General features: G+C 37.6%; 1 protein-coding gene across 3 annotated transcripts in view; it reads left to right on the forward strand.

Annotated features, from left to right (window-relative positions):
- MCTP1 (multiple C2 and transmembrane domain containing 1) overlaps positions 1-24,050 on the forward strand; it is a 255,065-nt gene that overhangs the window by 95,472 nt on the left and 135,543 nt on the right. For all 3 annotated transcript variants that reach the window (XM_065662669.1, XM_065662671.1, XM_065662670.1), the window contains exons 3-5: positions 1,388-1,530; positions 4,823-4,902; positions 5,427-5,535. In XM_065662669.1, the coding sequence (XP_065518741.1) occupies positions 1,388-1,530; positions 4,823-4,902; positions 5,427-5,535 (332 nt within the window). The remainder of the gene's footprint in view (positions 1-1,387; positions 1,531-4,822; positions 4,903-5,426; positions 5,536-24,050) is intronic.

Genomic DNA, 24,050 nt, shown 5'->3' on the forward strand with positions numbered 1-24,050 from the left:
CAGTTGTTCCTTCCAGCAGCAGCAATGGCTCTGGCTTCAATACTTGTTAAGGGCAGCCTTGTGCTGCTCACTGCCGGTCCCCATGGTGGGGCTGCTGGGCACAAGTCAAAGCAGCATTTGTCCAGTTCTGCCCGCATCCCTCCTGCAGGTTCACCCTCTTTCCAAGCATCAGCTATAGTTAGTGCACTGGGAGTGGAGGCTGAACTGTGTGAAACAGAATCACAGCAGGGTAATAGCAACATAGTAAACCTCAGTGTGAAACCTTGTGGCAGGGGAAAGTGATTTCATTTTAAACCCAAACTGATTTTGGTAATTTGCTTTCACTTTCACACCCACATACACACATTCACAAGCACAGATGTGTTCTCTGGGCCATGCATAATAGGGAGGGCAAGGATGTCAGCTGACAGGTCCTCTTTCCCTCTCTGGGATTTCTGCTAGTCACTTGACTATATCAATGATGATTTTGGATGGGCCATTTTGTACCTTCTCAGGGCTGGCTGTGATCTCTCTCAGCCTTTTCACATCTCTGTGTGTGCCGTTGGGTTTTTGCTCACTGTCCTTTGCCCACATGAGTGCCTTGAGAAGAGGGCACACGTGCTCCTGTATGGCAGCTCTTCTCTATGCCCCCACTATGTGTCATCTCAAGAGCTCTCCTTCCACCAGTTGCTCCTTCTGACATTTCCACATCCATGTCCTCTCCATTCTCCATTCATGCCATATTTGACATTTCTCTTTCAATTCCCTTTAGGGTTGTTTTTCTGACCCTAGTTTATTGTCATTCAGTGGCATCAGGGGGCTTGGACCTTGTGCTGTCGTGTGGGCTGGTGCTGCAGGAATCACATGAACTTTGTGGACTGACTTCATAGTTGATCTGCCCATTGTGAGTGTTGAAGGAAGTGTGTTTTCATGGAAAAGGGAAGCAGGGAAACAGTAAAGTCAATGATGAAGCTACACTAGTGGTGCCAGTGGAGCTTGTGCCTTTTCAAAGGCAGAAGATAATTAGATTAATATTTTTCAGAAATAATTTTAACTTTATAATCTAATTGTTGTGATTGCATTAAGATAAAAGCCTAGTCCTAATAAGGATATAATTCTGTTAACCGAAAACTACACTGCAACAGCCAGTATTCTATGTATGACTGTGAGTACAGATTGCAGACAACAAAGTGATGCAAACACCCATTTGACATTAGCACAATGAATTACAGAGTAAAGACACTGCGGAAAATAATAAGTTGTGACAAAAAAAAATTCTTTCCTCAACTGCTGTTTTCAAATTGACTGTTGGTAGAAATTGCATTTACTTCTGTTTCAGTTAATTTAATTTCCATTCCCTTAATGTATTAAAACGATATCATTAATAGTATATACATGTCTTTAACAGGAACCAGTGACCCATACGTCAAGTTCAAACTTGGAGGCAAAGAAGTATTTAGAAGTAAAACAGTACACAAGAACCTCAATCCTGTGTGGGACGAAAAAACATGCATTCTTATAGATAACCTAAGAGAGCAGTTGTATATAAAGGTGAGACACTACTTTACTTATGTCTGTAAAATTATAACAGAAGAGTTATAGGTAGGATTTAGATCTTACAATTTTTGTGTGCTGAAAAATTTTTTGTGCAATAGTGGGTTACTGAAGACTTTAGAGGTGAAAATTACTTAAATTACATCTGGAAATAACAATATCAAAATTTTCAAAAGTAAAAGGTAAATACAGGTATTTTTGTTTCTTTCAGGCAATATTTTTTCTTTTATACTTCTTTAGTGACATCTTAGGAGAAGGACAGAGAAAGCTAACTGTGTTTCATGATGATGGCATCCCTTTTATTACAGAAATATTGCATCTTCCTGATACGAAGCATAATCTGTCCCATTAAAATAAATTCTTTGCTGAGATTAATTTGTCCTATGTTTTCTTTCTTTTTTTCTTTTTTTTTTTGTACTGAACACAGTGGGTTTGCTTATATGTTTCATAATGCTTTATGCTCTTTTCTATTTTCATGTTGTATCTCTTTTTTAATATATGACAAGGGAAGATGATTTTTTCATAACAGAGGCATCACTTAATCCAGAAGAACAGATAGCTTGAGTTTAAATCAAAGAGAGGCCAGCAGAGCCCAGAGTAATTAGCAGCAGTGATAGTAACTAATCCATGTTTGAATGGACACCAGAAAACCTGTGATCATTGTTTTATAGGCATGGAAACAAAAGGCACTTTTCTGGCCCCAATAATTTATGGTCATCTATATCCAAAAGTGATTCTTAATTGCGTAAAGGAGTAGATAAATAATCAGTTAGAAAATTGTGTCAGAAAAGCTATAATCTTAGGCTTCTAATTAGGACACAGAATCATAGAATAATTAGGGTTGGAAACTACTTTAGGATCATCTAGTTCCAACCCCACTGCAATGGACAAGGACACCACACACTAAACCATGTCACCCAAGACTCTGTCCATCCTGGCCTGGAACACTGCCAGCGATGGAGCATTTATCACTTATTTGGGCAACCTGTTCAGTACCTCACCCCCCTCAGAAGGAAGAATTTATTTCTTTTATCTAACCTTTTTATCTAAACTTTCCCTGTTGAAGTTTAAATCTTTAGTAACCCCTTGTCCTATCACTACAGTCCCTAATGAAGAGTTGCTCTCCAGCATCTTTGTAGGCCTCCTTCAGATACTGGAAGGCTGCTATGAGGTCACCCCACAGCCTTCTCTTCTCCAGGCTGAACAGGCACAACTTCCTCAGCCTGTCTTCATACAGGAGGTGCTCCAGTCCCCTGATCATCCTCATGGCCCTCCTCTGGATTTGCTCCAACAGCTCCATGTCCTTCTTATGTTGAGCACACCAGAACTGCACACAATACTCCAAGTGAGATCTCATGAGAGCAGAGTAGAGGGGCAGGATCACTTCCTTCGACCTGCTGGTCACACTCTTTTTGGTGCAGCCCAGGATACAGTTGGCTTTCTGCACTCCAAGTACACACTGAAGCTGGGTCATGTTCAGTTTCTCACCGTCCAACACCCCCAAGTCCTTCTTCTCAGGCTGCTAGGAATCTCTTTTCTGCCCAACCAGTAGCTGTGCCTGAGATTGACCTGACCCAGGTTTAAGACCTTACACTTGGCTTGATTGAACTTCATGAGGCTGGTATTGGCCCACCTTTCAAGCATTTCAATGCCCTTCTGGATCTCATCCCTTGCCTCCAGTGTAACAACTGAACCTCATATGTAGTTCAAAAACACTTAGAGAAAGTATGGAAACTTGAGTCTTACCTATGTAATCTTTTTAATTTGTCTGTAATATAATACTTTAAATCAGCATCATTCTTAATCTGAAATACATGACAAAAATTTTAACTGAAATATCAAATTGTAGATTTTTTTAGTAGATGAATGCCACTTAAACAGCCTCTGACTATTGATCTGTACTGTTTCATGTATTCTGCTCAGATAAAGTGCATTGTTACTAGAAATGTGTAAAGTTAATTGTAATTGTCAGTTGACATTTTCCTACCCTTATTGAGCTTAGTAACTCACAAAGAATAAACACATGCCCAGAACTATGAAAAAGAGAAGCAGATTTGAAGGACACTTAAAGCACAGCTGCCTATTTTGGTTTATTTATGCCAAATACCAGCCCTGCAGTAGGGTCATGAGGGAATAGGTGTGTGTATTTCTATTTCTTTTCCTCCTAGGAGGAGTGTGCCAAGTGGCAAATGTCTATCCGTGTTTGTGCCCTGAACACAGTGTGCAAAATACCTCATTTTTATAGCTTGTCCAGACACTCTAGGCAGTGCTGTGTAGTGTTTGGGCCATGAGGCTTGTTACTACTGTCTTACTCAGTCTGTGTTAAGGTATTTGTAGAAGATGAACAGCTTTAACTGCATCCTGGAAAACAGTTTCTGTAATGCAACCATCAAAGTATTTACATCAAAACTGAAGACCTTGAACCTAGACATGTCACATCTCAAATATTCTCATTGCTGTTCACAAGTCTCATTCTTACTTAGAGCTGAAAGTATATTTTGGTCCTTACAAATTCTGTTGACAATATTTGCCAGGAAAATTTAACTAACCTAGAAAGTAAATTTTGATAACAGACATTTTCCTCTTTTTTGTTGTAATTTTGTGTCACTTTTTTCAGTTGCCATCCACCTTTTTTGCTTATTTCCCTCCAAAAGCTGTCCCCAGTTTATTTATTACATGGGAAGGCACAGTGTATCTCAGATCATTGATACCATTCCGTGTACTGGCACCATAGTTATCTGTGGATGTCAGTAAATTTGTCCATATGCTTTCTCTTCTAGGTAGCAAGGTTTTTTCTTACAGAACTACATTAAGATTTCATCTTAGGTTTTAATATTCCCAAAACCTAGAAACTTACACGGCCTTCAAAATATACGCTTTTATGCCTAATACCAATGCAAGTGCAGTAAACCCCCACTTTTCACATTTTACTACCCTACTGCTTGTACTCTGCAAAACTGATAAAGGTATCAATGTATAGCATATCAGCAATTCTGCTTGACTTCACTTGTGCTCTTTGTCTTCCTGCATTTAATGCCCAAGTTTATAAAAATTCTTCTTCTGTTTCTATAAAATTGGTGTTGCTCACATATGCAGTCTGGTAGTAGTATAGCCTCATGTGTGTAGATGATGCATTTTGACTTATATGTAAGCAGTTTCAAACTTGATTTTGTGGCCAGAAAGTTTCAGGTTACTTTCAGAGTCCTGGTTTAACAAGCAATATGAAATAGTAATATATAAAAAAAGATTTCTAATACTGGAAAATGCGTTTCTCTCCTGTGCGTCTTAGGTCTTTGACTATGACTTTGGACTTCAAGATGACTTTATTGGTTCGGCATTTTTGGATCTCACATCACTGGAATTAAACAGGTATGACAGAAACAAGCCTACGGAGTAATTCTTCACGGTTTTTGTGGAATTGCAAATAGAGCAGTGTGCTGGAAAATAATTATATAAACCTACATCATATAAAACCATCTGAGGAAACCACTTATATTTAGGGAATTACTGTAATATGAAAGTTAATATATTAATTGATCATGGACAATATTTTTTACAGTGTCTACAGAGACGTTAGCTTTATAACCACTTTAACCTTGTATTTATGTTCCTTGCATTCACAGCATTACCACCTACCAAACTTTCTTTTTCCAATCCATTAATGTTACAGTTCAGATTTAATTACTGCAGTATGTGTAAGTCCTTAACACAGGGTAACAGTTATTACTATTTACGAGTGTTCAGACTGCAATGCTTGGAAGTAGAAATAGGGTAAGTTTGTGATATTTTCAAGTGTTTCATATAAATGTTGATGCCCTTAATTCCCATGATTCAGAAATTTCATTATCTGAAAGCTTGTAATCAAAAGAAATGCATATATTTTTGTTTCCTAGGCAAACAGATATTACCTTGAGTCTGAAGGATCCTCATTACCCTGACCATGATTTGGGAAGTATATTATTATCAGTTCTGTTGTCTCCTAGAGAAGAACAGCGGGAAGTGGTAATTTCAAATGTTTTAATATGTGTTACCTGTCTTGTTATGTAACCACAGATGTTAAAGCACGATAATAAACCAGTTAAATACAATAATAAACCAGTTAAATTCTGGGATTAACCTGATTTTTCCAGTTCTTAAAATAAAGTTGGAGAGTGTTTCTGGTGTAGTACCACATATTTTGTCTGATTTGAATCTTTCCTAAGACAGAACTGCGGGATCCAGATAGAATGTAAATGTTCAGCAGTTTCAGTTAAAGTCAGTTTCAGGTGAGTGGTGCTGATTAATACAGATAAATATCAGTAAACCACTGGTGAAGGATTTTGGACTAGTTTTGCCACCTCTAGATAAGAGCATTTGAATCCTATTCCACACTGTAAACAAAGAAACTTGAAGAAAGGTAGTATTTCTGCTTTTTGGTATCTAATGATGGAGTATTATTTGATGTTTTTCAATTCCATGACCTGATTTCAATTATAAAATCATGCGCGTTTTTAGGTTTATTGTAATTTCTTCACCAATCTTAGTTTTTAATCTGCTTAGTTATAAGTGAAAATTGTTTCCAGTTTTATAGATCCTGTTACTTCTGAAAAATTCTGTCTCTAGTTTGATGTATTTTACTAGTTTTTTTGTCAGTTGACTTTTGACTTGAGCAGTACTGGTATAACTATGGCAGAAATACAAGAGATTATTTCTGTCTCAGAGCTTGTAAAATAATGTGGATTGCTTTGGCTTCAGGGAGGTCAAGAAAAAAATACTAATATGATGAAATTTTCCATGGATATGGTCCATTATATGGTTTTTGTAAGAGAATATATGTTTCTATATGCTGCAGTATGACAAATCATCCTGTTGTATACCTGAGGGATATTGGCAGGTTCTAATATGCTTCGTTTTCCTCTTTTCTCCTAGCTGTTATTAAATAATCTATTAAGTTAGTTGTTGAAACTAGGTGTTTTGTATTTGGTGTGACAGAAGTGTGGAGTTTTGAAAACTGGGTTTTCATCTCTTCATGATATTCGATTAGAACTCAATAAAGAGAGTAGAATGTGGAAGCAATGGCAGTTTAATTAGTACGTTTTTCTTTTTTGTAACAATACACTTGTACAGACAATTCAGAGTACTGTCTTGCCAGATTTGTACCACTAAGGTGTTTATCACCTAAATTGAAAATTTGATTTAGTTTCAGGGGGGTTTGCTTGTGTGTTTGGGTATGACCAGCATTTCTGAGTAAGCTGGTAATAGCGCTGTTTTCCAAGTGGGTTTGGCACTGTTCTGCCATAATCCTAAGTCAACACAGCATGGAAATACTGTATTTTAATGTGGAAATCAAACACGTGAACAGCACGTTAGTTTCCTTTTTTTATCATACAGCTAGGATAGCTACCGTGATGCTCAGTGTTACCAGCAATTATATCAAAAGCACTCAAGAAAATCACAGATGAAAAAGTACAATTAAACCTCTATAATGTAACATGTCTTTCACATGAGTATTTACTTGGTGAATTTGCCACAGAACGTCAGAAGTAATGGGAGCACCATAGGCTTGCTGGGTAGCAACTTTTTTCACACCCAGCTGACTGGTTGTAATAGGGGGAAGAATTGAATTTGTGCTATTATGCTTTTTTTTTTTTTTTTTTTAGCTCTCTCTAATGGGTGGATTCAATGATCTAATGGTTGGACTTAACGATCTTAAAGGTCTTTTCCAACCTAAATGATTCTGTGATTCTATTTAGTAAGCAAATGCTCTTAGTTTAGCTCAAGTAACTAATTTTTCTTCCCATTTGAACTGTTATTATGGGACTTCATTCTGGAAATGGCCAAAATTCAGAGTAGGCTTCAAGTTCTTAATCTAAAGCTTTAGTATTAGAAACCAGAGTCTCTAAGGTACGGATTTCAGAGCAGTTCTGACAAAGTTGAAATAAAATTAGAGAATTTGTGTCAGAGGGGAGATGACCTACAAAATCAATACTGAATTGCTGTATATAAGTGTGTTAGGACTTTAATAATTCAAGGCACTGTTATCTTTTATTCAGTTGCCACATGCACATATTATTTATTTATTAGATTTTATTTACTCTCTAAGGAGTAGATATATTACAAAATGTGTTGCCCCAATTAAATTGTCATCCTTAGTCATTTTAAAAGGTCTTGTAATAATGAGGATAATTTTTGTTGAATTTAATATGGCTGAGATCAATATTTTTTCAAATGTTATGTTAAAGGATTGAGGCTAGTTCTTGTCCACTCTGGAAATGTGCAATGTACAAAGTACTGATTAAAGAAACTCCCAATCTGTGTAGCATGCTGTTTGCGTAATTGCTGCTTCCCTTGTACTTGGATATCTCTATGCAGGTAATAATTCAAACAACATAGTTGAAATATATAGATAAAACAGTGTAAGCACCTCTAAATATGCTTTAATGACTGCTGCATAGAACATGCAGAAACACTGCCTCTTCACATAGTTCACCTTTTTTTTCTTAAATCGTTGCAAATTTATTTAAATCTTGTTGTTTTGATATCTCTATGTAACCTCCATTTAAAAAATATAATTTATTCTGAATAAGTTTTAATTTGTTCAGGTGATAATTCTAAATTTGCTTGCACATATTGTCACATGTAAATGGTGTAAAATAGTTACATCTTCAAGCTGAAGAATTGAGAAATTAACCCCTACTGCTTAAATTTTAGGTACTTCAATTCCATATGTATTTAAAATTAGAGGGTTTATTGAGACCACTGGGAAAATGAAAACAGGAGTAGCATTCTTGTGTAGCCATAGAAGCAATGTTGTGTCTGATCCTGCATTTTGGGCAGCGGAGCTTTTTTTTTCGAATATCAAGATAGTGCACGGGTGTATTATAGGAAGATGCATCCTGTCACACTACGTAAGAAATACTGACACTGCTGGAGGATAAGATACTGCAGCTGGAATTTTGAAGTTAAATGGCACAAAATATGTGGCCTTGTATATTGCTGTCTGTGATAGAGGTATTATCAAATCATTTAAAACAAGCAGTCAGACAGAGGAATACTTCATTTGGTTTGGGTGAAACTTATCTTCTGTGAAGCTGTGAGGTGTGTGAAGAGAGAGAGATTATGTATACTTAGGATCATTCTCTTCCTCATCTTTCTGAAAGAAATTCTGAGGAAATGCAGATTTTCTGTGTGTTGTCTGATGACAGGTTCTTTAGAATTTATAGCCAGAAGGACAGTTTTGCTAGGATCAAACCTGATTACATCTTTGGATTCAGATATCAAGCAGGAATATTAACATATGCATATGTTCGTGTAAATGGATGTGAAACTGTATTATAGATTAGGAGAAGGGAGAGTTTGTCTTTGAGTCATGGAGGATTTACTTACTCTGGAGCGAAAACCAGTGCTCAAGTAGTTTACTATTTGTGTTTTTCCAATAAAAAAATGTTAGACATGGTTTCAGGTAAAGCAGATTTGGTGTACTAGTTCTATAAAGAAGAACACACTATTTGATTATTGTGGTATGTTTTATTGGAAGAAAATACAGAAGTAGCCTGCAGTTGTCACTGAATATTAATTTAAGAGTATGGGCCAAACTTTCTAGCAAATATTCTACGCCACTATCTTTGCCTTTTGTGACCTAATGCTTGTTGTAAAGGCATAAAAATGTGAACTTTTAAAGTAATAATCTTGTAATATCTCATTCAAACTATATACGTGAATTAAAGTCCTATTCTTTTGAATTTTGACGAATGAAGGCAATCTGATTTGTTCCTATTTTCAATCAGAACTTGTGAATCAAAATTGATGAATATTCCTAAAATTATTCCTAAAAATAAGAATGTCTTAAGTATTATCTAAAAGTAATCTATTTCCAGCCTAACATAATTCTTTGCAGTAACAGTGGTTCCAGTAATTCATATGCATTTGCTCTTTGCTGTCAACTATACTTGTCCTTTACATTAATTATTTAGCATTTTTAATTATTTTGCTCTGAGAGAAAAGATAGCTTAGATAACTAGTTTAAACTAAGAAGACATGAAATAAATAGGTATGGGGAAAAGTATGTGTTTAGAAAAACATTAAAACCTGTGAGGTCTACAAAAAATGTATTAACTCTTCTTTTAAGAAATAATATGTTTATGATGTACTTTCTGTATTTTTCATTAATTTCTCCTTTTGATGCCCAGTTTGAAAGAAGTCAAAGCTAGCAATGATTTAATTTTTTTGCTTAGACCTGCTCCAATGAAGCTCGCTTTTTTCTTTAATTCCAGCAGTATCCATTAATACTTCCCTTCGGATGCGTGTAGTGCTGTGCATGCCGCTGTGCTGTTTGTAGCTATGTGCATGCCAGTCACACTGTGCATGTGAAGTCTGCAGGTGCTGTGTTTGGCGTTGTTGTCACAGGTGCCACAGTGTATGTCAGTCTCTTTCTCTGGCAAAGCTCAGCACGTAGATTTCATCACTGCAGCATGACTGCGTGCTCATCACTGTTGCACATCTCCTGTGTCTTCTCAGTTGTTTCCAACCATGGTCTTGCAGGCAACTCTTGGCTACAGAGAATGATAACAACTGTTGCTTTGGGGCCGGCAGAAGCTGGGGACTACCATTCCACCAGTGCCAATGGCCTGGGTAGTGTAGAAAGTAGGAAAAAGGAAACACGAATGCTACTTGGATGTTGCTATTCGATGAGAGCAAAGTTTACAGCATTTTTTTTCATTAAATAATTTATCCCAAGTGATGCTTAAGTATTTTTCTTTTTTTTTTTTGCTTCAAATAAAGATATTAGAAGCATTAATATGCTGTCAATTTGCTTGCTGTCTCAGATCTTACAGTGATTCTTCTTTCTTTTTTTTTTTTGTTTGTTTTCTTTTTTTGTTTTTTGTTTTTTTAATTTTCAGGAGGGATATTATCATCATATAAAAAAAAAAAGAATAGAAGGAGATCAACTGAGGGCATAGAATCATAGAATTATAGAATAGTTAGGGTTGGAAAGGACCTCAAGATCATCTAGTTCCAACCCCCCTGCCATGGGCAGGGACACCTCACACTAAACCATCCCACACAAGGCTTCATCCAACCTGGCCTTGAACACTGCCAGGCATGGAGCACTCACAACCTCCCTGGGCAACCGATTCCATTGTCTCACCACCCTAACAGGAAAGAATTTCCTCCTTATATCCAATCTAAACTTCCCCTGTTTAAGTTTTAACCCATTACCCCTTGTCCTGTCACTACAGTCCCTGACGAAGAGTCCCTCCCCAGCATCCCTATAGGCCCCCTTCAGGTACTGGAAGGCTGCTATGAGGTCCCCACACAGCCTTCTCTTCTCCAGGCTGAACAGCCCCAACTTTCTCAGCCTATCTTCATACAGGAGGTGCTCCAGTCCCCTGATCATCCTCGTGCCCCTCCTCTGGACTTGTTCCAGCAGTTCCATGTCCTTTTTATGTTGAGGACACCAGAATATTTTCAGATTAAACAGTTCTGTGTGGATTATCCATCCTAGTCTTCCATATGATGCGTACTTGTTTTACTGGCTTCTAAGGATGGTTATGATGGCTTCAGCTTATCCTGCTGCAGCTGGTGATGATGCTAATTCACTCAACATGTTTGGTCTTAGGTTCCATAGCTATGACTCAAACAACTCCTCAGAGTCTAAATAATATTTAATATACAGTTAATTCATCTGTCAGGCCATATTCTCCTCCTTGCTCACAGCCTGGTCCAAATCCTAGTTGTGTTTCTGCTCTGACTTACAGCTGTGCAGGATTCACAGGGTCCAGAAACCAGAGGTTTTCTCTTACCGCCTGCTGTGGGCTTCAGGCTGCTCAATTCTTGCATGAATAGCTTTCTCCAGCCATATAAAACTTTTAGTATCTATAGACATTTGTCAAAGCCACAGTGCTACACAACTTATGGCAGTCTTTAGGCTTTAACTTTCTACAGCAACTTAAACTTTCCTCACCAGCTCTTTGATTTTCTTCTCCCCCAAAACTGTGTCAATTGGAAGAATTTCTGGATATGTCAAAACTAAGAATTACACTTATTTTCTCCCATTTTCAAATTTTACCCATGTAATACTTTCATTTCTTAGCAACAAAAGTGTCTGCATTTCAGGATATGTTTCCATTATCTGAAAAAGAAGGTGGCTTTGGAGTAATTAATAAAAATAAAAATTACGTTTGTTTTCATGGCAAACTTTCAATAGAAATAAGTGATCTTTGATGTGTCAACAACAGGCTGCTGATTATTATTTAATTGTATAAATTTACTTGTATTTTCACAGAACTGCTTTAACCAAGAGTTATGTTCATGGGTAAATTGTCCAGTCCACCTCCATCTTGACCAGTATTTCTCTTTTTTTTTAAGAACGTGTGTCTGTGGACACTTTGCCTCCTGGCATGTCAGAACATTGTATCTAGCAGTCCCAAGGTTTCACGGATTATTTGGGTAATGGTATTTCGGCTACTGCATTTTGGGGTTTTTTGGAATCAAAGTATGAGGTTTTTTCTGTCCCATGTGCATAACTATCAAGCCAAAGAGCTATTTTTACTGCTGTGAAACTAATTAGCAGCGGCAACCTTAAGGACTTTTTCATAGATACATGTTGTCCAAAGAGCCTTACAGAAGATTTCTCTTAGGTGGCTACACCTGTGAGCTAAAAAGTAGTGGTCAAAAAAACTGGAGTACATTAATACTAAAAAACCTACCATTCAAGTATCACTCAAAGTTGAAGTCACTGTCAATAATGGCACATTCATTTTTTCCATTTGATAATCTAATTATTTTTTTCTTTCTTTTTTTTTTTTTTTTTAATTTAAATGATTTCATCTAATGTGTTGTCTCCAGAAACAGTGCCGACTCTGAACTGTGCTGCTAGTTGCCCAGATCTATTTCAGTCTTGTGTAGTTGTTGCTGGAGTGTACATGTGGCTGCTTCAGTTATAGTGTGGTTAAATGTGGATTGTCCCATAAGAGATAGCTGGCCTCCTTTTCTGTATTGCAGAGAAAAGGTAATTAAATTGCTCTATTTTGTTTTCAGACAATGCTAATGAGGAAGAGTTGGAAAAGATCAAGTAAGGTAACTTTTAGCATGTGGCTTTGTGTTTCTTAGAAGAACTATGTTTTACCAAACATGCCATATAGGGCCTGAAACTTGTGGCACAGGGTTTATTCTCCTTCAAATTGTGTTTTAATGACTTTGTTTTGTGTTTCATCAAACCAAAATCGTGAAATAGTTGAGCTTTTACTGTAATCATTAAACCTCTCAACTTTGTTACAGCATTTTAGCCTATTTTGAAGTCATCTAGTAACTTCGTGTAAGTGGCAAACATGTCCTGCTGCTTTGTCTAAAACCTTTAATTTCTCTTGTATAATCAATTTTCTCAAAGCTTACTTGTTGGTGCAGAAGGAATTCATGCCAAAGGGTAACATTTATTTCCCTATTACTTTCTCTTCTTACTGATCAGAGTTTTTGTGTGTGGAAGATTTCAGTGATGCTTCTCAAAGACAATCATAGCTGGGCTTTCCAAGAGTGGAAGGTTTAAATAATCCTTTTCAGCCTCCACTTTATACAGCTCTTTAGATGCCTCTTCAGGCAAGTTCAGTATCTGGCTTTTCTCCTACTAGGAGTCATGGAAGTGGTGAAAAAAGAGCAGCGTATGCTCCTTATCACTAGGGAAAGGCCAGGAGTTTGACTCCCAGTGGAATACAATCCATTCTTACCTTTTTCCAGTATTTGTATCCAAAAAGATTACGAAAATGTGTATAGTTATAGTAATATTATATTAATATATAATCATAATGCTGAGATGCTGCTTTCAAGTTTTAAGCCTTCTTCTCGCATAATTAAAAACAGAATTAAAAGTTTTCAGCCTTGATCTGGTGTGGTAGGTCTGGGGTTTTTTGAGATATTACCCTGTAAACGTTAAAAAGGTTAAGGGTTTCTCATATTAAAACAGGAAAAATGAAATAGCTATGGTGGGTGATTTCACTTATTTTGCAAAGTGGTTTTCTTCTTTGGCATATTGATGCACATATTTAAACAGAAGATTACTAAATAAACAGTAGGTATAGTGCTAGGTGACAAATATTTTTACAGTAGTTTTAACCTTTTTAAGAAAAAGAGAGCAGGGTTCATAATCCTTGGGTTATGGATAGGTTTTTCAAACAGTCCGTTTCTGCAGTGCAGGACAGTACTCAGTCTGTTTCCTTTTTGAAATCTGTGAAGCAAAGGTACTTGGTGAAGTGATGATGTGCAGTGTTTTGTTTTTCATATGGTTCATGTAACTTTTCCTGAAATATCTGAGATGCTCGAACTTCTGAAGAGTTAATGAAGAGCTGTGAGGATGGTGGAGGGCAGAGCTGTTTTGCATCACAAAAGTTATGCATTAACTCCTGAGGTGCTGAATGTGCTGTTGACAGTTTGTAAAACCAGTTTATTCAGAACTTTCCCATGCTTCAAATGACAAACTGAGAAAACTGTGAGCTTGAATAATCGTGAATGGATGGCACAACATGACAGCAAGGAGTTCTTCAGGGCTGCTCAATTTAATTATTTATCCATGTTCTCCTTTGTTACATTCGTTTTATAACATTTCACTCAGTAGTTGCCATTTTTGCAAAAGGAGGTATCAAAAGATCTGGCAAATAGCAAATGTATTAATTTAAGTATTTCATTCTTCTATATTTATCCCAGCTGAAGTAATAATTAGAGATGTAATGCACGCACAACATCTGATGTTCACTGAAAGTATCTTAAAGGTCTTTTGCAAGCTAAATGTAGTATCTCAGTTAAAGCACAGGAGCTCATTTGCCTTGTGGGGCTATTTCAGAGTTCCAGATCTTTGTTCTGTTCTCAGGAAAAGAAACTAAAGAAATATTTTATTTACAATGGATACCTTAAAAAAAAAAAAAAAAAGAAAAAGAAGAAAAAGCTGCTGTTCTCTGTGATGCAGGATGATCAATATTAAATAAAGCATCATTTGTGAATTTAAAAAAAAAGAAGTCTAGAAATATATCCTTGATGCTATTAGATAATGGCAAAAGTGCCCTGTTTGAGGCTTATCTTCTTCAGGAAGAGTTTGTTTGCACTTGTGAAAGCTTAGAAAAAACAGAATATTAAAATTTTTTAAAGAGATTATTATAAAATTTCCTGAAACTACTTTTTTAGCTCTCCAGAGTCTTTACAATGGCACTTCTAATAAATTAATTTGATATTACAGATTATGGCACTGTATTTTAATTTTTAAAGTCTATATTCTTGAAGCTTCTTGTTCTGTAACAAGTGTAGACTGAAGTTAAGATGCAGCAGCACAGGCGACCGTGGCATTGTGTGTGTTTATGAACTGCACTGCTTGAACATACTTCCTTGGACATGTAGTAAGATGCAAAAATAATGGTAACTGATCTTTTCTAAAGGTATGCATGTATTTGCAAACAATTACTTTGGCCAAATTGAATCTCTGCTTCAAATATCACCCCTCCTGTGCACTTCAAAATGGAGTTAAATACCATTAAATACCCAGGCCAATGCAGCTGTGAATTTTACCTACTTTGCATGTAAACCACTGTTTTCAAAAACATTCGTGCTGTAAACATTTGTTAGTGGCATTGCAAAAATGCAACACCAATTTTCCTTTTGTTGTTAGGGTTTTTCTTCTGATGCTATTGTTTATTTTTGGGGGGGAGGGAGAGAAGAGTCTTAGTTTTGCTTGGGTTTTTTTTTTTTTTGTTTCTATTGTTTTAGAGGGCCTTGTAAGCCTTGTTTGGTTAGGTTTTGGTTTTGACTTTTTCCTGTCATGTTTGCATTTTATCACACATACTCTCCATCCAAGTAAATGGGAGCCATATCACTCCCCACACTGTCTGGGTCAGAGGGAATACTCACCTTTCACTGAATCTAGCAAACATTAAATTCGAATAGTTTTGAAGTCAGAGCATTTATATCCTCATTCTGTGAAAAGTCTTCTTGTCTTCAGCAACAGGAGACTCCTGGTGGGCTATTGAAAAAAACACCAAATTAACAAAACAACCTAAGCTGTTTATATACAAACCCCCAAAACTTCATTTGGGAAGATACATTTGCATTCAGTTTCAAATTGATTGGTTTATTTTATCCACCACAAGCTTGGTGTTGCAGCAAAGTGAACTGGTGTCTGGTGTTATGACTTAGCGGGCTGTTTGCTGCATGGTCTGGGAAAGGAGGCAGCTCCATTTTTACCACTATGTCTGTACGATGATCCATTACACCTCAGGAGAAAGGGGAAGTGTGTTATTCAATGTTTTGTGCACTTTTTTGTGACAAAGGTGTTTGCTCAATAACCTTAATGCGCCCATGCGTCCTATGGTTTAGGGTCCATTTTGTTAGATATTATGAGGGTTAGCAGACAAGTGCTACAGTAAAATGACAGTGCTTGTAGGATCCAAATAGTCAGTCATTCCTTTAAACCAAACAGGACTTTTTAACTTCATTTTTCTTTTAAAAAAGTTCTTGGAAATATTTTGACCTGTGTAAAATGTCTTTTCTCTCCATGTATGGATCTGACTTGTTCAGCGTCTGTGGTTTTCCACATCCACAGCCAATTTCCCTTTGGGGTGGGTTTTCTATTTTGTATTAGTTCCTCTGCTGACGGTTCAGACTTTCCTTAGTTCTTATTCTTTGGGTTGAGGGGAAATACCTTCCTGCTTCTCTCTTGCTTTCTAAATTGTCTGCTTACCAGATGTATTTTATTAAACAGTTGATGCAGTTTAGGTGTAAAAGGGGCACAGAAGAGCCCAAGCTTCCAAGAGAGGTAATTTATTACTAGTAGTCAACATCACCTCTGACAGTGAGATGAATAGTGCTAATTGCTGGAGTGATTTCCATTACATGATCATTGAGGTGCAAGCTATCCTCTGGCGCCTCAAGGTGATGAGAAATAAAGAATCACTATTTCCATCAGGAGCCAGTGTGGACTAATTGGGAAGACTTGTTTTCGCCTTTTTCTCTGGTTATGAAAACAAGAAAATAAATGAATTCTGACTTCTTATTTAGTAATTCTCTGCAGCACAGAGGCTTAATCAATAGCTGGGGAAATGGTATGGGAACGGAACCTACCAAAGTGTTGGCAGCATGCAACTGAGTTAGAAATGCACATATTGCTCTTTCTCCATGTAAATTATTGCAATGTTCAGTGCAATGCTGTCACAAATAACAGTAAAAAAAAAAAAAAAGCTTAAATTTTTCTTTACTGTTTTTAAGGCTAGAGCTGGTAACAGAGGAAAAAAGAGACTGTTTAAAAGCCCTATTTTTTCTCATGTAAAAATTATCTTCCCTGTAAGTACCTCCTCCTCATTCTTCTCTTAGCTTCTAATGGTGAAATTTCATTACTTTTCCCATGCCTTTACTGCCAACATTTTTAAATGAGAAAAATTCACCGCTTGTAGCACTTTTTAATGTGAAGTGCTGTTTAACTTTAAAATCAAAAGCATAAATCCTGAATTGGGGCTCAGTGAAGCTGAGGTTGTAGCTCAGCGCTGACAGATGTATTTTCCAGGCCAAATCAAGATTTTGCTTGATTATAACTTGAAATTAGGAAGGGGAAGAGCCTACATGCTTTTTAAAACAAACAAACAAATAAACCAAAACACAGCTTGTATTTTTTCTCAAGAGTTATTAGGTAATTTTACCTACATTTGACATTGGTTGCATTAAGTTAAGCAGAAGCTTTTCTTTGCATGCTCTCTCTCAAAGAACATTTCATTTTATATAGAGCAGGCAGACTCCTCTTTGAGCAACCTGAAAATACTAAATATTTTATGAAAAATCACCTGTTCCCCCTGCTGTTGTATGATTTGCTGTATGATTACAGGAGATTAATTGAGAAAAGAGTAAGGAATAGTGGCTTCAGGTGGTGCTATTTACTTACTGATAGGGTAATGCACCCAAGAGCTTGCTTTGAAAGTTTTCTCTCTGCTGTGCCAAGTGGGAGGAATGGAGGAAAAAAAATCAGGCAAGGGTCTTTGGAAGGTAACAAGAATATCTCTGGAAGATGAGGCCAATGACAAGGCAGGTAGTGCTGGTAGACAGACCAACCCTCACTTGCCACAATTTTAAGTGTCTGGGATATTTAAAAATCTACCTGAATGCAGGGTACGCATGAAAAAGAATGTAGGATTAACACCCTGAAAAGTTGTATTTCTACCCTCAAATGGGAACAATGGCAGCTAAGCTCTGTTTGACAGGTGTTCAATCTGTCCTTAAAAATCTACAGTGATGGATATTCTACAACTTCTGGCTGTGGCTGGTTCCAGTGCTTAACTGTCATCTCCATTAAAGCCTGTTTTTTCTCTAATGTCTGACAGTATTTCCCATGGTGCAAATTAAACTCGTCTCTTCCCACAACAGAGATGGGTATGTTTTATCACACTGATTTCGGCACAGTTTATATACTCATTTTAGATTGAGTCTTTAAAAAATGATCCTTTGAAACATATATGTGTGTGTATACACACTTCAGCTGAAAGTTTAGGATGCTCAAATAATGAGCATTCTGCATGTAAGCGGAAGCAGAACAATGGTGTTTGGAATTAAGTTTTACTGCAAGCAGAAAATGGGTCAGGATGAATAGTGAAAAGGTGGGACAAGTTAAGGCTGGTGCTTTGAGCCTAGCCAGTGTGAAGCCTTGATGCTGTGTGCACGCTGATCAGCAGTAGCCAAAACATTGCTGTGTTATCCACACTGGTTTATCCACAAATGCAAACCACAGCACCCATCCCCGCCAGACCCAGCGCAAGGCAAGGTGGAGTGATGTGGTCTGACTGGTTTGCTGCCAACCATGTCTCATGCTCACTCACTGGTCCCTGTAGCGTGGAGGAAGCCTCTTTTCAAGGAAAGGGGTTGGGCAAACAATTACAGACATTTATATATGTCTCCTCACTTCTGCTGTAACAACAAGGGACTTGACACATTGTGGATTTACTGGACATTCCCAGAGAAAAGAAATGTGAAAAATAAATATGTTTTGTTTTCATCTGAGAACCTTCGTATGCTTCATTGTGTTTGTAGGATAACAAAATACCCTGTCAAAGATAAAAGCACCGAGGTCTGATACCTGCTGAAAAGTTCTGGTTGTTTCTATAGGGCACTAAGCAAAATTCCAAGTGGGAAACCCTTGGAAATTAAGTTTGGTTTGACTAGTTGTCAATGTGTCTTCCCTTCCTGCTCGTTTAATTTACAAGACAGGAGTATGAAAGTGATCAGGATCTGTCTCAACATTTAAATTTGGTCTTCCAAACTGAAGATGAGAAGATGTCAGTGTAATTTTTACCAAGTAAACAACTCGTCCTCTCTGACTGAACTTGGACAGTGACCCTGGCACAGGGTAGCTCCTGTGTTTTCTAGACAGCATAGAGATGAGTTAGTAGAACAACAGAAACTCACAGAGAAGATGGGTAACCAAAAGCCATAATACTAGCTGACCATGCTGTTTTGTATTCCTTTTTTTATAACAAGTTCTGATGAATTTGGTGTGTTCCCACATAGTGGTCTGATTCTCTCTGAACAGAGTATACTGATGTTTATTGTGAGAATTTTTGCCAGCTTAGCTAGAGGGTGAGTGTTGTGCTATCTTATGTGAATATTTCATTTTGACAAATCCTACACTCCAAGAGAACAAATTAATACACTCACTGCATCTTTTCACAAACTGTATACAAAGAAATAAGATTAGCTCATGCTTTCCTATGTACCTACAAGTTTTTAAGCAGCACTATTTCAATTAAGACAGTACCTTTTAGCCAAAGCATACTGGGAGACCTCTGTCAGAAATGTTATTTCATTGAAAATTATTTTCATCAAAATAAGGGACTACTCTGCCCTTTTCACATCTTAGGGAGAATTGCCATTAAATTGGGTTCAGACATGATCACACCCCATGTTAAACCTGCTACATTAATGATACATTAAGAAAACTTCAGGAAAATCTTTTGAGTGCCTTGAATTCAAAGACAATCAGAGGAATGAGTGGTATGGCATGTTTACCCAAACATAGTAGGTTAAAAGATATTTAATAATTACCTGCTGTGTCTTATCAAGTCATAGTATTCCAGTAAAATCAGGAGCAAAAGATGTCACCTCTTCTGAGAGAATACTTGTTTTTGTAAGCCATGAGGTTCTAAATGGCAGTTCATCAGCTGCAAACAGTGCTTGATGGAAAGCTACTAAATAATGGAATAGAAGTAAAAAGATGTCAGAATAGATTCACCTGTCTGTTAGACATCTGGTTATAAAAATTATTCAAATATTTGGTGAGGTTTATATCTGCATTATTTGTATGTGAGTGATAACAGCTGATACAGTTAACAACCAAAACAGTGGAGTAAGCATTTCACTGTGGGGTTTTCTGGGTACGTGCTCCAAATGAGGAATGGCTTTAAGCTGACAGAGGGGAGGTTCAGATGAGATCATGGGAAGTTCTTCCCTGGGAGGGCGGTGAGGCGCTGGCAGAGGTTGCCCAAAGAAGCTGTAGCTGCCCCATCCCTGGCAGTGTTCAAGGCCAGATTGGATGGGGCTTGGAACAACCTGGTCCAGTGGAAGGTGTCCCTCCCCATGGCAGGGGGCAGGAACTGGATGAGCTTTAAGGTCCCTTCCAAGCCAAACCAGTCTGGGATTCTATGATTCTATGAATTCTGAAAGCATAGTGAGTTTTCATCAAGTCTTGGTAACACTGGTCATCCTGGGCAGTAGCAGGGTCATCAGGACACCCTTTGACTTTAACTCATTGCAACCACAGTAAAGGGGAGTTGTTGGAAGGAAGACAAGGGAGAATAATACTGACAGAACCTCTCTGACAGCTCATGCTGCATACCGTTGTCTTGTGTATGTATTTCCACCCTTTTCTAGAAAATGCAAGCCATTGTGGGTGCTTGAGAGAGTCACGACCTTCATCATATTACACCTGAGCTGGCTTCGGCAAGTGTCCTTAAGCAGAATACACAAGCAAACAACAGAAATAAGTGAAATGCTTCAGAAGTATCACCTCTTATTACAAATACTGTAGTGCACTAAGATTGCTACTAAATACAATATTAAGTTGTTAGAGCAAACATCCTAAACCAGATTCAACATGGCAGTCACATTAAAACAAGGTATAGGGCATATTTCTCAACTACAGAAATATAGACTAGCTTCACCTAGAATCAAAATATTCTGAAATGTTAAATATAGTTGATAGAAAGTAAAGTTAAATGTTCTTTCATATTGCATTAATTATCAGTAGTAGTTAATTTGCAAAACTTGCGTACTCACAACAAGTGAACATTAAAAAGGAATCATTGTGATCCCATTGAAGGCTTTTTTGTGGATCAGTGTCTACAGGTTGATGAATTCTGCAAGGTGTCATATTTCATGTGATTTCTGACAGAGGAAAAGCATTGTGAATACATACGACTGTCCCTTGATTTATTTTCATTATATGGACAATGCTGCATCTATTGGCATTCTCAATCCTTATTTTAAATATTTGTCCAAGGCATGCAAGCATCTCAGAAACTGGGTCTATTATTCAACTCTTCTAGAACAATAAATTTTGCATTCAAGGATGCAGAGGAGGAGGAGTGTGTCCTAGTGGTGTGTGTAACAAGGAGGAGATTTTGTAAAAGCAAGGCCTGTTGTCATGGGCATAACCACTGAGAGAGGTGGTGCTTTGCAGGGCTTGAAGGCTGCTCAATGAAGAGGTGAGGTATCCTGGGTTCAGCACTAGCAGTCATTTTTCTCCTTCTTAGTAGCTGGTGCAGTGCTGTGGTTTTGACTTTCAGCCTGGAAACAATGCTGATGACACCGATGTTTTTAGTTACTGCTCAGTAATGTTTACTTTGACCAAGGACTTTCTGAGTCTCATGCTCTGCCAGGGAAGAATGGAAGCCGGGAGGAAGCAGAGACAGGACACCTGACCCAAACTAGCTAAAGAGGTATTCCATACCACAGCACGTCACACCCAGTATATAAACTTGGGGGAGTTACCCAGAAGGCCCAGATCGCTGCTTAGGTCCTATTATCTCCCCTTGTTATTTCCCTTATAATTATTATTATTGGTGGCAGTAGTAGTGTTTTGTGTTATACCTTAGTTATTGTTCTTATCTCAACCTGTGGGAGTTACACTCTTTCGATTCTCCTCCCCATCCCTCTGGGAGCGAACAAGCGACTGCATGGTTCTGGGTTACCAGCTGGGTTTAAACCACGACAGTTGTTTGTGGCACCCAAAGTGGGGCTCAAAGTGTTTAGATAAGGTTGAGGTCAGGCTGTGGGTTTCTCCAACTCATTAAGAGTGGGAGTTCCAAAGATCAGTTAGATACAAACATAAATATGTGTGAAATTTTCAAAAGTACTTACTAAAGGCTCTCTTTTGAAAAGAGCAATAGTTAAGCCGTGGCAATTAACACACTCATCAAGAACATGGTCTTAATGAACCTGGGAACAATGCCCAGATTCTGGCTACGCCTAGTTGGTTTCTACCCAGCAATGTTATCCAGCAATATGTGGCTGAATATAGAACATTAAGCCATGTTGTAAGATCGTCTTTCAGCTCTGACATTGTATTTGGCTCACTATATTAATCATGTCTAATAGAGGATACAGTTCTGTGTCAGAAGACTTTCTGCTGTTGGCATCTCTCTCCCTCACACTACCCCACATTTAGACAGTATAAGTGAAACGCAAATAAAACCTAATTTTATCATGTAATAAAATGTTGGTTTTGAATGCTGTTTATAGTATAAACATTAAAACAGCGTATGGATATGAAAAGTTTTTCTTTCACAGGCAGGTTTGAGTATCCTTTGACATGAAAGACTGCTTTTCAGAAGTATAATTTTAATTTACTTGTGAGAAAAGAGAGAAAGCTTCACAGTATGGAGGCTGCAACTCCCTTCCACATCTCTTCATTTTTTTTGTTTAGAACATGTCAGGTGGGAATGTCCATGCCTGCATATAAATGCGCAAGAATGGGAATAATAATCCCACATTAATGACGGTTGTAGCCTGAGATCTTGACCTTGCTTCTTTCCAAATTGTGGCATTGTATAGACAGTATAGCCAGTTTCAGATGGAAATACTGTGAAAGACATTACTTCCCACCTATTCCCAGAGAAATGAAAAGCTGTATAGTGTGTTTGTGTTTTTTCTTTGTGTCAGAAGAATGAAGCCAAGATGAAGTATGCATGTTCTGCTTTCTGAGGGAAAAAGTTATCCAAGAATTAGTCTTGAGAAATGCTCCTTTATAGGAGAAATTTGGAAAGATCTGTGGTCATTTCTTTATTTTACCTTCATGTATTCCCTTCTGACTCTGTAACTGATCATCGTGGGCTGGATTACAGAAGGTTGCTCAGATACCTAAAAAAGTACCTACAAGTGACATACCTCTCTCACACTGTGGAATTAAGTTCATAAGGGAAGAACTCTAAAATGTGAAATCAGTCTTATTCTCCCATTTTTTACATCTGTTAGCTCTTTTTCAAATTTGACTTGAAACCTAAACATTCATATTTATTTATTTTACTTCTTACAGAAAACTATATGAAATTAGAGATGATGTCAGTATCTGTAATTTCTGAGGATAAGGATGACTTCACCTCTAAGGAAAGCATGTTTCAAATGTGCTCAGTCTCACTTAGAAACAAGAAAAATGCCAGCTGGAAAATTTTCTTGCTAGAGAAGGACATGTGTCCCATGTCTTTCATGTCCAGATGATCTCAATAGCTTGAGCTTCAGCCAGCTATACCTTTCAGTATGTTTTCCTGTTGCTGTTCCGTGGATCTGGGTGTTACCAATAAAGACGTGGAGAAAAGAGCATTGCTGTGGTCCAAATTCCTAACCTCAGGGAAGAAACCAGACCACGCCACTTTACTTTTAGCATCCAGCTGCTGTTCTTCCAGCAGATTAAGATGTAGGCTCTTCACTTCACAGTCAGTCAATGTGCCACTGGACTCTGTGAGGCGTGCTGTGTGTCGTTGATCTGGCTCTGATCCAGAAGGATTTTCTCCAGCAACACATGAACCACTACACGCAGGGTTTCTGCTTGACTCTTGTAAACTCCTGTCTGACCCAGCTGTCGTATTACGCTTTACGTGTGGTTATTCAGTTCTTGCCTTGCCAACTCATATGTAAATTACCGTCGTTGGTGAAACTCCCTACTGGTCATAAAAAATCAGCACATCTTATATGGTGGCAGCTGCTCTAATGCAGCAAATTATTTTAAGAGCCATTGAAAAAACAGAATTTAGATCAAGTATACTCTCTAGATGATTCACTGTCTCCTTTGTGATTCGTGAAGTAGAGCACTGAGCAGTTGTGCTTTAGCTTTGCTTTACAAGAATTGTAAATGCAAACTCATACTCATTTCCATGATAGTATCCTGGAAATTGTTTGGATCCCCACTCAACTGTAAAAAAACCCCAAATCAACAACTGTGCATTCTTTACCAGAATCAGTCTCAACTAACCACTGCTTCTATCCACATGTGAAATGCCCAAAGTACCTCGTCTCGTTTCTATATCATAAAA

This window comes from Lathamus discolor, chromosome Z, assembly GCF_037157495.1.
Source record: "Lathamus discolor isolate bLatDis1 chromosome Z, bLatDis1.hap1, whole genome shotgun sequence".
Classification (NCBI taxonomy): domain Eukaryota; kingdom Metazoa; phylum Chordata; class Aves; order Psittaciformes; family Psittacidae; genus Lathamus; species Lathamus discolor.